The sequence below is a fragment of the Dicentrarchus labrax genome, unplaced genomic scaffold (genome assembly GCF_905237075.1).
Source record: "Dicentrarchus labrax unplaced genomic scaffold, dlabrax2021, whole genome shotgun sequence".
In the NCBI taxonomy this organism is placed as follows: Eukaryota; Metazoa; Chordata; class Actinopteri; family Moronidae; genus Dicentrarchus; species Dicentrarchus labrax.
In genome coordinates, this window is record NW_026136710.1 from 9,067,994 (window position 1) to 9,081,811 (window position 13,818).

Genomic DNA, 13,818 nt, shown 5'->3' on the forward strand with positions numbered 1-13,818 from the left:
CTAAAACAACAAATTTGAAGTAGCAACCATGGTCCCCTTGAACAATTAAACAGGTGTGCACTCTCACACAGTGCAGCAATCGGTACATATCATTTGTCTGTCATTGTCCTTTGAGAGACGCACATCCTCGTATTCAGAAGACCTCTCTACCAATACACCATCCTACTGTCACTCATCTGGAAGATTCCTCCTGTGATTTTAGTATACAGTGAAGACTTTCTAGCTCCACTTAATTGGCTGCTGTGTATTAGCTGTACTTTCTCAGCCACAGAGCTCAGACTGTATAAAGATGTCTGTTGCTCATTGCAGCATATGGAATCCCACTGGCCCTGCTGTTGTGAAACACTGCATCTAAAGTGCCTGAATGATCAACTAGTTGAAACAATCCATAAGACCGTTTCTGTTACTGAACTATGTGTTAAAGGGAGCTGCATTAGTTCACAACACTGATTTCAATCATTCAGGAGGAAGATAAACTGTCTTGTGACTTTGTGCCAGGATCAGAAATTTGGGCTGAATGTTTGGATGATACAAAAGCAAATAGTTTAAATAGTAATGCTGCTTTTTTGTGATAACTAAAAATCTACATGGCTTTAGTTATTCTTTCTGTGTGCCTGGAAATTGTTGGTCCACTATCTGTGTTTTCTGTTGTTTTTCCTTTTTTTGCTTGCACTCCTTTATTTAGTCACAAGAGGGTGCCATGGCTCCAGTTGTGTAGAGGATGCTATGAAAAATAAAAAACCATTATGCAGCCATGGTGAGCTATGGAAACTTGGCCTTTAAACATCACATGTAGGGTTTTCCTCAGTTGCATTTGTTACACATTAAATGTCTAATACAGCTATCTAACCTCTAACTCTCTAACACTCTTCTATAAATGTGTGGGACATAATCGTCTCAGCATTGTATAAAGTAAATACATTTTCAATCAAGGATATTTTATATGCTCAGAAAATGACTGACTTCAGAGGAGAAAAAGCGCAGTGGAGGTTGGTTAATAATTCACATGGTAAAAAGTGTTCCTGCAGAAAAGGGCTGACTGGTCACCGTGGCACTCCTGCAGGTTTAATAACTCGTTTATAATTGGATCTATCAGCTGATATCAAAAGTGATAACCATGCTTATTCCAAACATGCCAAAATATGGGATGCATTGATGTTTTAAGACAATGTAAGCAACGGATAAAACAAACTCCATTTATTTCTGCATCAAGGGCAAATATGTATTCAGTTTCAATGAGAAAAACTAACTGTAGACAGAAAGCAGTAAGGTGCAGACTCTGTTACTCTATTATTCAACCTGTGCCATCCTTGGCATTTCAGGTGCTGGTTTTTTTTTCATATTTCAATTGTGGTGATATAATCTTGCTTAATGCCAAACACAAGATGTGTACTGTGGTTCAAAAGAACCCTGCTTCCCACAGTAACCTACGCTGAATAAGCTTGGGCTCTGACTCTCTGTAAGGAAAAAAATAAAGATTAAGGGCACTGTATAATCTAAAGTGAAAATGTCAAGACTGCAAGGTAGCTTTGAAGGACCAAACTGAGGCTTCAGAAGGCAGTAAAGGTGCAAACATCTGAGACACATGTAAAATAAAACAAACTACAAACAGGCCTGAACTGTCATGGATGCTGCATCCCTTACAAATACAGATCAGTGCTCCTCATATACCATCCGTTTTATTGTTCCATACAAGCACTTCTTTTCAGGATGTTCATTTTCATCAGTAAAAATAAAAATAAGCTTCATCTCCTTGTCAGTTTTGGAAGGAGTCCCAACACCATCATCACAACCAGCCCAGGTGAGCCCCCTGCAGAAGGCAGGTGTTGTGAATTCTTTGCTGCATGGTCCATCAAGCTCCTGTGTAAGAAGTGAACACTGACATCGTATTCCATCTGTTTATCATAGTTTAAGTGGCAAAGATGTGGTCCACCTGGGCTGAGGACCATGTTAAGCCAACACAAGTGAAGCTCAGGACATCCTCTCAGAGCTCAGTGGCCTTCACAGCTTTCCTGTGGAAGGGAAAAACAGAGTTGTACTGTGCAAGTAAAGGAGGATGTAAACATGGAGGTTTAGGGATTGACCTTATTAATATTAATAACAAAAGGTTAAACTAGCCCGGTTCTAGACCTCTGAATCGCTGCCCACAACTCAGATTTTATCAGTAATTCAAATAATATTTAAACAAAATGGTAATGGAAATCAGGAGAAAGTTGAGCTGTTTACCATTTGGAAACTGCTTTGCAATGAGGCAGCTTGCAAAACTTTATACATGCATGTAGTCCATCTCCACTCAAACAAAACACAGAGACAACTCTGAAACTGAATGTTTATCCAAATGTGTAATGTTACAGCTACAGGTGGGTGTAAAAACAGAGAGTCCCTTTTAATGTGAAAGACACTACTAGAAAAAACCTGCTATAAAAACTATAACTTGATGGGGGGGGGGGATTAGAAACAGGAGAAAGAACTGTGATGTAACTGAACTCAAATCTACTGTATATTTATAGATCCAATAAAAAATTCAATAAGTTCAGACTTGTGCATGTTCTTGGAGGAATGCGTTAGTAATCCTTTTAAAAAAGGAACACAAGTGTTTCGTTATACGCAACACAATAAGCTGAATGTAGTTAATAGATATTGAACAGAAAATGTAGTTAAATGTACTGTAGTTAAACGTAATGGCTTAAGTAGTTTAAAAAAAGCAGACTGTGGGAAACGCAATCATTTGCAGATTACTAAACCTGTTTATTTAATGGAATATCAATCAGCTGGCTTTAGCTTTGTGTCCCTAATTATTTGCTGTTGCCCCAGTAAATCTGGACTTTGCACTTCTCTATTGCTCCTGAGAAAAATAAAATCCAGAGTTCAAACCAGTTGCCTAAAGCCAAACATGCAGAGCAGGTTAAAACTGGTGCTCATGATGTAAGTCGACCCAGGCAACCGCACAGCCACTTTTATGAAACTGGGACAAAACACACTCACATGCATGAACATAGACCTACCCAGGCCTTTTCCCATCTTTTTAGCAGTTGCTCATGCTCTGTGAGTGCACCTCTCCACTGGTTCAAATCCCTGGATGGAATGCTCTCCTCATCTGTCGAACAACAACAGCCTTTATATATAGAAACCATAACAGATGCCCATCGCTGGACTAATAAAATAATGGCAGTGCTGACAACCAATCCCAGGCACTCCATAGCCAGCCATCACAACAACATCGGGTCCAGATACCTCCAATAGTGAGGCGGAGGTCCACCTCAGACATATCATTCCCTGTGCTGGCCTCCGCGACACAGTGGTAACGGGCGTCCTTGATCAGCGGCCCCTCTCGGAGCCAGCTGCTCACTAGTACCTCCCTCTGACCCAGTGGCTTGCGGTACTCCATTATGGGGGTGTCCAGACTGTGCCCATTTATAAGCCAGTGAATGTGGACATCACTTGGACCTGAGGGACAGAATCAGACTTCATGTTTGACCCCTGATGGTCGAGACACTGACACGCCACTGACACTCCACATAGACGTGCTGTACATGAAATGGAAATACTTGCCTTCAGTAGGTCCATTTGTGGGGTTCAGTTTCTAGAGGTTGGACTGGATATACATGCAGTTTATATGTATGCACAATGCCTGATATCAGCTGATATTCAGTGCATTTTTAACAGTTTGAGACAAAGCTGTACACGTATATGTTTGCATAGAATTTATATAATTCGAAGGCTAATTTGTCACTAGGAAGAATAGCTGTATTTCCATCAATTTTTCTGCTCATATTTTCAGTATGTGCAATGGGATCCTGATCTTGTAGCCACATACAGTAGTTTGGTTCTGGGGTACATTTTGCCATTATGCTCACAAATGAGTCCAAAATACAATGCAGTCAAAAAATTTAAGCAAACGAGCCAGTGTTGAAAACATTTGACAAGATTTATTTAGCCTCCCTACCAAGAGCAATAGTCCCAGAATGTCTGTCCCCTAGATTTATGTACATCTTCAAAGGTATTTTTCCATATATACAAATATATTTACATTTGTTTACAGGCACAAAAAAATGATCCAGATAAAGTATTGAGATGTAAGACATTTGAGCATACTATAATTTGATCTGAGGAGAGATTCTCAACCCCTTGGATGAAAAAAAAAAAAAAAGGATCTAAACTTCACACGTTTCACATCAGAATGCTGTTAAAACAATAATATAAACAAAACTGTACCTTTCGTTTACATAGAGTTGAGAACTGTTTAAGAACCAGATCACTGAGAGGTTGACAGTTTAATATCAGAACCCAGCTTTGTCTTTTTAAAACATTCACTCATTATACGAGACACCATAAAAAAAAGGAGATGAACAGGGACGCCTGTTCATCTCGAGTCAGACACCTTAAAGCAAAGAGCAGGCTAGTTTTAAACAAAACCAGAAACGCACACATATACACACACACACACACACACACACACATTCCCAGTTAGTTTATATTTGGGAAATGGTAACATGCAAGGTGTAGAAAGGAGAGAGAATGAGTGAAAAAAAATAATGGCACAAAAAAAGAGGGTTAAGATTTCCAAACCAAGCAAGAGCAAGAGGAAGAGTTTGGATTGTGTCAGCGTCACAAGCACCACTCACCCAAGGCCAGGCAGAAGAGCAGGAAGGCCTCCTGGGCATGAACCCCCCAAGCTTGGTCCTTCAGCAGGGGAGGCAACAGTCTAACCTCTGCCTCCCGGGCCTCCACATAGTGGGGCTTGGTGGAGGAGGAGGTGGAAGAAGAGGAGGAGGAGGAAGAAGAAGAAGAAGAAGAAGTGGAGGAGGAGGAAGGGAAGGCGGAGGGAGTGCTACTTCCAGAAGAGGACAGGGAAGATGAAGTGTCGACAGGAGAGGAGGCTGTGAAGGAGGGAGTGATGGGAAAAAAGAGAGAGTATTGAGGAAAATAGGAAATCTAAACAAGGGGATGACATGCAAAACAGACAGAGGGGAGACTAATGAATGAGGGCTAGGATCTAAAAAACAAAATTGGCTGCAATAAATAAAATAAAAAACAAAAAAAGGGGAAGATCACGACTACTTACACAATAGACAAAAATGATATTACCACAGACGTGACTCATCTTAAATAATAATTCTCTGAAAATGTTCTAAAACTTAAAACATAATTACAAAAAAATAACTTCAGATTGTTTCCAGGGCTGTTTTTAGAAAAACAACAAGTGATGATGGATATCGCCAAACATCGTGTCATTCTGAACATATTTATGTTATTAACAGACCACAGCGAAGATGACTAGTAGAGGTTAATACACAGAACCGTCGGAGTTGTCACCATGTAGGAATGTCGAATTCACAGGGAGCGAAAAAATAAAATACAGAGAAACTCAACACTGTCACTTTAGACAACTCCACACAGGACAGTGGTTGGATTTATACCAGCATTTTTCTAATGCGCAATTCAGCACTTGTCCGCTTGTTTTTCCTCTTTTTCTGACCTTCAAACCCTACATTGCCACCGCACTGGGTGAGATTAAGGCCCACATACCAGGTGCTGCAGATGGCAACACTGTACAACAAAGCCAGGCTATGATGTACTGAGCAAATCTTCCCTGAGAAATTACTGTAATGTTGAAGCATTTACCCATGTCCAATAGCCTACACATTGCTTCGGAAAAAGAAAAAAAGAAATTAAGCAAAAGCTTCAAGAGATTATTTCTCACCCAGGCTGTACAAAAACATGACTCCAATTTGGAAAACATCAAGGTAACTTACCAATTTGGTAAACAATGTTTCCAATTTGGAATTTAAGAAATAGCTTTTCTTGCTGGACTAAGCTGAGGGGGGGCAGCTTTCGTGGATACAGTTTTTGCTTTATCATCATTAGCCCTAAATCAGACAGCAGGATTTAAATCTCTACAGGCAAGTGGGGCGCCTGACTTAAGCATTATAATGATTAAACTTCATCTGATGCTGTACACTTAACATACTTTCACATAGGAGGAAACCACTTAGACTTATAAGTTGTGGGAAGATGCAGCAAAAGCGTGACCCCCATAAATAGTCTCTAAGAAAAACAAAAACAAAACAGAGGCTTCTGGCTAGACGTAAAGTTAATCTGCATCTGCAAACTGGATGGGCTGAGATTCACAGTCCACATCGAAGGGTTTCTCCTGGGAGGGGCTGTCATCTCCAAAGCTGTGAGAGGGGATCCGACCATTGCCGCACTCCGGCTCGGTCTCGTACCCAGTGTCACGGAGAGCCCGGAGGTTCTGAGTGGCTTGGCTGCCGTTCTGCGTCGGCTGCTCCGTCATGTTAATTTTGTCAGTTGCAGACGCTTCCATTAGACCTGCTTCACAGGCCCGATACTCGGGCTGATTGGCGCTCTTGTGACTGCCCAGCAGAGCAGCTCGCAGCCGCAGGCAGGGGGCTGGGAGGTACTGCATGTAGCAGTTGTACACCAGTGCGGCCAGGAAGAGGAGGAAAAACAGGAGGAAGAGGAAGAGGAGGGCGGTGCTGTTGTTGTGCTGCAAATACTCAGCCGCTGGGTCCTGGCTGCCTGGACGAGGAGTGCTGGAGCTCGGGGCCAGATGTTGGAACTTGATTGTGCTGCTGGGGGGTGGGGTTAGTGATGAGTCAGTTTGGGGTGGGGAGGTGAACTGGACTGTGGCTGTGAAGCTGGGAGGGGCGAGGGCCGAAGTTAGTGGGGCTCTGTCTATCTTACCATTACCTTCAGCTGCGTGTGCGCTAGATATCTCCTGGCTGCCGAGGGTGGTGGTCACGTGGCCTGTCTGGTGCGGGGGTCTGGGTGGGAGATCCAGAGTCAGGACATATGCAGCCAGAAGGCGGCTGAAGTTCTTCCCGGCGGCAGGGGCCCATTCCACGGACCAGCACTCGTAGTGACCTTGATCCTCTGGAGCCACGCTGTAAATAAGGAGACCATTTTCGCCTATGAGGTGGAAGCGAGAGGCTTCAGTGAGAACCGAGCCATTGGATTTCCACATCACCTGGGCCAGGTTGGAGCGCACCAGGCACGGCAGCTCAGCAGAGCTCCCCGGTTTCACTTTCACACTATGGTAGTCCTTCAGAGACCGACCTGACACTACAAGGCAAAACAGAAAGAAAATAATGACTTTTGGGCAGTTTAAGTCTGGTCTAGTCAGAGATTTACAAACAAGGCTTATAATTAGGATTGAGGATGAACACAGCATTTAAGTTATGTTATGATAATTAAATAATCAGAATCCAGGATGATGTTCATCAATGTACGCAGTGGGATGTTTGATGTTGCTGCAATTTTGGGAAAAACAATTTCCCCACAGTGTTGCGTCAAGAAGGTAGTAAGCAGTGATCGCCTACTTTCGACTCTCACTGTTCACGTTACAAAAGGTTCTCATTAGGTTGTACGTGAGCATGTTGAACCCTTACCTGAAGGACACTTGTCTGCGTCACCATTCAGGCTTTGGATTAGACTCCTGAAAAAACAAACAAGCATTATTTTCGTGACGATCTAAAATACATACACTCAGACAGTCTGAGACAGTAAAGCAGGTCTGACTGGATGGATTATCAGCAAAGATGTCTCTCGATAGTGGGTTTTGCTTTCGTTAACCAGTGTAGTAATGCATGAGTGGAGTACCGGTATGTAGAGGGGAAAAAAAGAATGATCGAGAGTGAATGCTGTAAATCTAGCTTAATGGTGAGTTACCCATTGGGTTTGCTGGGAGCATCAAAGATGTTGACACAGGCAGCAGTGTGCAGGTCCCAGGCGCAGTATGGGTCACGAGCCAGGACACAGTCATCGCAGGACAGATACCTGCCGCAGAAGGCCGTGGGTGACTGGACTACGCCCGAGTCTGAACCAGCGTACAGGGATCGTGTCTGTAGAAGCACAAAGTTGTTCACGTAAATATGCCACAGAAAGAAGTGAACTGAATTTCAAGTAAAAAAAAAAAAAAAAACACATATCAGATGAAAAACACTAGATTCAAAAGTCGAGAAAAATTTGTGTCTGCAAAAGTTGTACCCGCGTGACTCCAACCACAGTAAAGATAAATATGCAGTCTCATTTAATTTAGAGAACTCTTCTCAGCAACTTCCTATTGTGTTCTTTTTTACAGCAGAGTAAACACACACGCTCACACTGCATAAACTGCTGACTGAGTCTTACGTCTGACACCTACTAATTCTGTTACTGCTGTACAGTTACTGGGAAGTCACTGACCTCAGAGGACAACAGCAGGTTCTTGATTGACTCGGAGTTCTTCAGGAGCTGGATCTCCTCCACAATATGCACTTCTCCTTCAAACACCACTGACTTGTGCAGGACACCTTTATCTAATGATGGGAATGGAGAAATGTCAGTCATTCAGATTCAAACGCCAGATATTAGCCAATACAGGATGTACTAAATGAACTGTATACCAATGTGACCAATGTTGTAAACAGACATTATCCACAAGTTCTGCTGTTGAGACATGTCTTTTAAAAAGTTTGCAATTATTTCAAACTGGAAAATGAAATCTGTCCAACCCTCTTTGACAGCTCAAAATGTAATCTATGTAAAGATAACACACGTAAACATAATAAAAACATCCTTATTTACAGTTTCAAGGGTTAACTGATGTGTATTCACCTGTTCCAGTGAAGATGACATCATAAATGTTTTGATCGAGCGCCCTGACCCTCTCCACAACGATCTGAGTGTAGTTCACGTCTTTGGTGATGAGGCGAGGCCCGTTGCCAATGGGCAGGACGGGATCCTCCAGCAGGGGGTGGTCCTTCACAAACTGAAGGGTCTTGTCTGGCAGGTGGAGAGAGCTGCTAATGTTCTGCTGTCGCATCAGGTTGTTGATACACTAGTGGAGGTAAAAATGCATGACATTTTTTTATTTTAAAAGTATGTTCACCTCCACTGTATGTGTAGAATAAAATTAGACATGTTTTTCTGTCTGTTTCATAGTTACTAAATAAAGCATTTACTGGACCTGGACTACACAAAATTTGAACAAACATGACACAAAACTGAACTCTTAATTATTTGTGCAGTGTTGAAGGTACTTACGGCTCCTGGACGCGGAGAAGGAGTGATGCCGTTGTACCGGACCCACTTAGTGTGGGACTGCTCCACTGTGGCCTTCTGCATGTACTTGCCCTTGGAGAAGACCTCTTCCACAGCTGTCATGTTGTAAGCACACACTGCTGACAAACCCACATTACCCCTGGGGGATGAGGATGATGATGGAGTCGGAAGAGGAGTGGGGGAGGAAAGAGAAGTGAAGTTAAGGACCATGCATTATATCAAAATATAACACTTTTTCCCCTCCTTTTCTGTCCCCTACTGATCCTCTACTTAAGATCAGAACACTGACCACTGGGAGGTGAAGACCCCATAGATGACCGTGTCCCTCCAGTCTGCCCCCTTTAGGATGAAGACATCATGTACTACGTTGAAGACGAAGTTGAGCTCAGGCATGGAGCACACCAGCTTAGCTTTCAGGAAGGACGTCCATTTCTTCTGCAGAGTGCGCTGCCCCCCGAGGTCACCCTGTGGAAGAGAGGCCCATTAGGCGGTGTGGGTGGAGGAAAAGTGGTGGAAAGAAAAGAAACGAGAAGCGGGAGAGGGAATGGCAGGTGATGATGAGTATGTGTGTAATTTCCATTAGGGGTGGGGGAGGGGGTGTCCCTCACTTTTATTGTGTCCAGTCGATTTTCTTACCAAAGTCTTGTCAAAATTCCCCAGATAAGAGAATTGTTGACAAATATGGCTGATACAATCGTCTGAGCTGCCTTCAGTTATTATTGTTACCTCGAAGCTATAAGCCCAAGCAGTACTAATCAATGCCATGACTTTTTTTTGCCCCCGTTTTCGCCTCTCAGGCTACCCTAACATATTGGTGAAGGTTGCCGGGGCTGTATACGTCAGATAGTATCAATTTACCCTTGAATATGTCTGACCAGCTTCTCATTATAACGTTTTTATGAACTCTCACAGGAACATTAGGATTAGTGAGGTAAAACATTTATTTTCAAACTTGGTCTTGATGCTAAGGCATGTTTTTGGAAGGGAACCTTATTTTGTCACAGATTTATGTGTTAAGCTTAGGACACAAGTTCTTTGTTTGAAAAATGTTTCACTACTGCAGTAGTATTTTCTTCACTTATCGTCCATGTGGGCTGGGCACTTGAATGAGCATGACACGATGACACAGTGAATAACATGACTGACTATCTGTAACTGATTTGCACCATGATATGAGCTCAGGTTAGATAAAGAAAGAGATACATGATAACAGAAGGAGGCAGAAAGAGGGATCTAGACAGAGAAACACATGCACGCACAGACAATGGGAACATAAGGGCTAAAGACGGATGCTGCTGGTATGTGCAGATGGTACATGACGTGTACTGACCTTACAGACGCGCGCCACCCTGGGGATGAGCAGCTTGCCAAAGAATTCATACTCCACTGACACCTCAGTAAAGAAGTAGTAGATTTTATCGTCATCACCATCTACTCGGTTTGTCCCTTCCCTGATCACGTCGGCAAAAACAAAACTGGGCTCTGCAAGGAAAGCACAGAGAGGGGGAGAGGGAGAAACGTATTGGTAAAATGGAGTATAGTAAAGGAAGACAGAGACAATGGATCTGCTATTGCGAAAACCTCATTGTAGTGTAAAAAAAATAATAATTCCCGGCAATGTAACAATTTTTCTTTCAATTAATTCTAGATGTTCACATGTTGTCCCAACTCACCATTGAGCCATGATGTGGAGTACTCTGTCCTCAGCAGAGACTGCGATGGAGAGTATCTGGAAATAATCGGTTCACTGCCTAAGAAGTTATAAGCTGTCCCCGAGTACAGCTCTCCGTCTGATAGAAAAGCATGGAACAAAACAAAACAAAAAGTAATTTATTGTCCAGCATTTGCCCCCCCCCCCAAAAAAAAGATTATTGGGGATTACAATGTATTTTACTGCAGGGCTGATAACCACAATAGCTCTTTGTGAAATGACACAAAACTGGCCTCAACTCACCAACCATGACAGTAGTAAAGCTTTGTGAGGGGTCAAAGGAGCACTTCCCCCTGCCATCTTCAGGTCGACCGTCCAACGAAAAGTCTGCAAGGTTCTGAAAGAGGGAGTTCAAGATTAAATTTCAGTTAAAGGTTGCTGCAATGATTGGCGAGCCAAGGCACATGTTTATTTGTGCAGTGTGATGTTACCACTTAAGAGGGGATTGGCCATTAACCTACCAAGTAGTCACACTGAGGTTGAAAGGCGTGTGTGCCGCAGACGTACAGACGCTCATCGTCTACGACTTGGAGCACTCGAATGTAGTTTAGACAATCCCTCTGGAAAGCAACATTCAATAAACAAATTAAAATACTCTCATATTCTATTGTAGACTGTTAGTTTAAAACACTAGAAAGTGTGATTCTGACACAATATAGAGTAGGTTAGGACAAACATATGAATTATTGAACTAACCTCTTTTGATTTTCCTTTAAGCGTGCACATCATCATAGGGTGCTGTGCAACTGTCCACTGAACCTAAAATGAGTTAAGAATATTAAAATTTTGTAACGTATTTCATTTCTGTTGTCACAATCTTATTCATATTTTGTTACCTTGTTGTTTCTGACTGTCACATTCTTCTTGCTGAGCTCAAAGATGGCCTCCCGGGCTCCCACATACAGTGCATCCTTTTTTTCACTCAGCAACAACGTAGAATAGTTGAAGATGTCAGGCTCTGAAAACTCCATCAGATCTAAATCTGAGCACAAAACCATTGGATCAAATTACTTTAACATCCAAGATGACCATAAACTACAGTAAACATGCTTAGTTTTACTTTTAACCTGTGCATTCAACAGTATTGAGAATTTTATTTAAAGCTGCTATAATCAACAATGGCTCAAATGACATTTGTAATGTGAAAGAGGTTGTTTGCAATGACGAACCCAAAGATAATTCTCAGCCATGCTCCAGTTCCCCTCAGCTTTACAAAGCGTTTTAACATCTTTCAGCTTATTGTTTTGGTTTTAGAGGTGGGACTGATTCCAGTTGCATTAGGCAGGTTTTTAGAAAACAAAAGCTCTGATAAACCCACAATACACTACCTGTTTAGAACAGTCACTATTAGCAACTAGCTGGTGAGCATAAACAGAGCTGATCTCTGTTTGGTGGAGACCAAAACAGAGCTGAAAGAATAGCAAACATTGGACTGACATCAGGTGGGCAAAAACACGACTCCAAATGAATGGTAACATTGCTCCATGTGTGGTGAATGTATAAATACTTGCCATTTTGCACAACTAAATAAGCTAATTAAATGTCAGTATAGTTTTTACAGCCTGTTTCCACAGCCCACAAGTGGCCAAAAACAAAGAAAAGTTAATGCACCTCGAGTTCTTCAGGAGGAGTAAATGGGTAAATATAAACTATTTCAACAAAAGGTGATGTAGTCTTGAGATAAGACCACCAAAACACAACTGCCTTTCTAAGTGAGACAAATAAGTATTGTGGTGAGTGCATCTCTCGTTATACTCTGTGATGTGATTCATGGCAAACCTAGCAGAGAGTTCGTGTCTGGCTGGCTTTGGTTGTACCAGGTGCAAGTGGGTTCGGGTTGCAGGTGCCTGGACATAAACACCACAATGATGAAAGCAAATACCCTCACTGACTGACTGAAACAGTGACTGTGCCACAGCGAGTGGAGAAACTCGACTTTGTTAAAGGGTGAGCTGTGCTGGTTCTCACGGATCGAATGAGTTAGTGGAGCTATTTATGTAAACGGAAGTATGCAAACAGAACTTTCAACTGACAGTGAGTGCTCTAACTGGAGAGCCTGTGGTGAGCCTGAGGTGAGGCTGAGTGAAGTCCCTTGAGATACATTAAAAAATTTCAGTGAACCATCTGTTGTGAACCTTGATATATCTATATAGTAAAAAGGCTCAGTTCTCCACGCAGTGCTAGTAAAGCAACTGAACTTGTGAACCGAAGATGAAGCAAACTTGTGAATACCAACTTACCAAATTGAGTGCCTTCAAGCAAAGTTTCAGTTTAAATCACAGCGATTTCAAAAGAGCATTTACCTGAAATAGTTTAGATTCTTGAGAATTAAATTTAATGTAAAATGCACACAGATGTATAGGGATGTTATTTTTATTTTTTTTCACATATTTCTATGTACATTATAGTATATTATAGTGTTCTTGTTTTTATGTCTATTTATATCCTCCTGTAACTTGTTCTTGGAACTGAACTGATACTGAAGTATACTGAGAATAATAAAAAACCAGAGTCACATTCCTTGTAAGTGCACAAAATCTTGTCCAAAAAAGTTGATTCAGATTCCAATATAAAAAATATGTGATGACTTGATATATTTATCAATTGATTGATTTGAGAAAAAAAGAAAAAAAACACTAACTTAAAATAAAAAAGTGTATTTTATATATTAGTAGTAGTAGTAGTAGTAGTTTCTATTATCAGCAATACATCTAATGAATGATTTGTTCACCTAAAGAATGATTATCAAAACTGCTACCGATTTTCTGTCAAATGCTTAACATTGGATGGATAAATCTTTTACATATCTAAAATTAATTATTAATAATACATTCAGCCTTACCTTGGTGTCTCCAGGAGGTTCGAGGCACAGCATGGGGTCCATGGGTGGAGACCTCTAGGAGCAGCCCCAGAAACACTCCCAGCACACCAAATCCCATATTGGACTCTGATAACTTTGGAACTGTGAAGTTTCCTCTGTAAGACAAACGTGACGAGATACAGTTAAAACCTGATGCATTAAAACAAAAATATTTTACAAGCAT

General features: G+C 41.7%; 1 protein-coding gene across 6 annotated transcripts in view; it reads right to left on the minus strand.

The window, feature by feature from the left end:
- Positions 1-1,182: 1,182 nt before the first annotated feature.
- The window catches only part of sema4d (sema domain, immunoglobulin domain (Ig), transmembrane domain (TM) and short cytoplasmic domain, (semaphorin) 4D), a 40,079-nt gene continuing 27,443 nt past the window's right edge, over positions 1,183-13,818 (minus strand). For 5 of the 6 annotated variants that reach the window (XM_051412576.1, XM_051412579.1, XM_051412577.1 and 2 more), the window contains 14 exons: positions 13,617-13,750; positions 11,611-11,756; positions 11,471-11,533; positions 11,236-11,334; positions 11,018-11,111; positions 10,737-10,853; positions 10,394-10,545; positions 9,353-9,528; positions 9,046-9,202; positions 8,617-8,839; positions 8,206-8,318; positions 7,690-7,862; positions 7,410-7,456; positions 5,392-7,083 (listed from right to left, as the gene is read on the minus strand). In XM_051412576.1, the coding sequence (XP_051268536.1) occupies positions 6,095-7,083; positions 7,410-7,456; positions 7,690-7,862; positions 8,206-8,318; positions 8,617-8,839; positions 9,046-9,202; positions 9,353-9,528; positions 10,394-10,545; positions 10,737-10,853; positions 11,018-11,111; positions 11,236-11,334; positions 11,471-11,533; positions 11,611-11,756; positions 13,617-13,750 (2,683 nt within the window). In that variant the 3' untranslated portion in view covers positions 5,392-6,094. Of the gene's footprint in view, positions 2,013-3,005; positions 3,098-3,234; positions 3,448-4,625; positions 4,881-5,391; positions 7,084-7,409; positions 7,457-7,689; positions 7,863-8,205; positions 8,319-8,616; positions 8,840-9,045; positions 9,203-9,352; positions 9,529-10,393; positions 10,546-10,736; positions 10,854-11,017; positions 11,112-11,235; positions 11,335-11,470; positions 11,534-11,610; positions 11,757-13,616; positions 13,751-13,818 lie in introns of those variants that run through there. The other variant, XM_051412578.1, reaches the window with a different exon arrangement.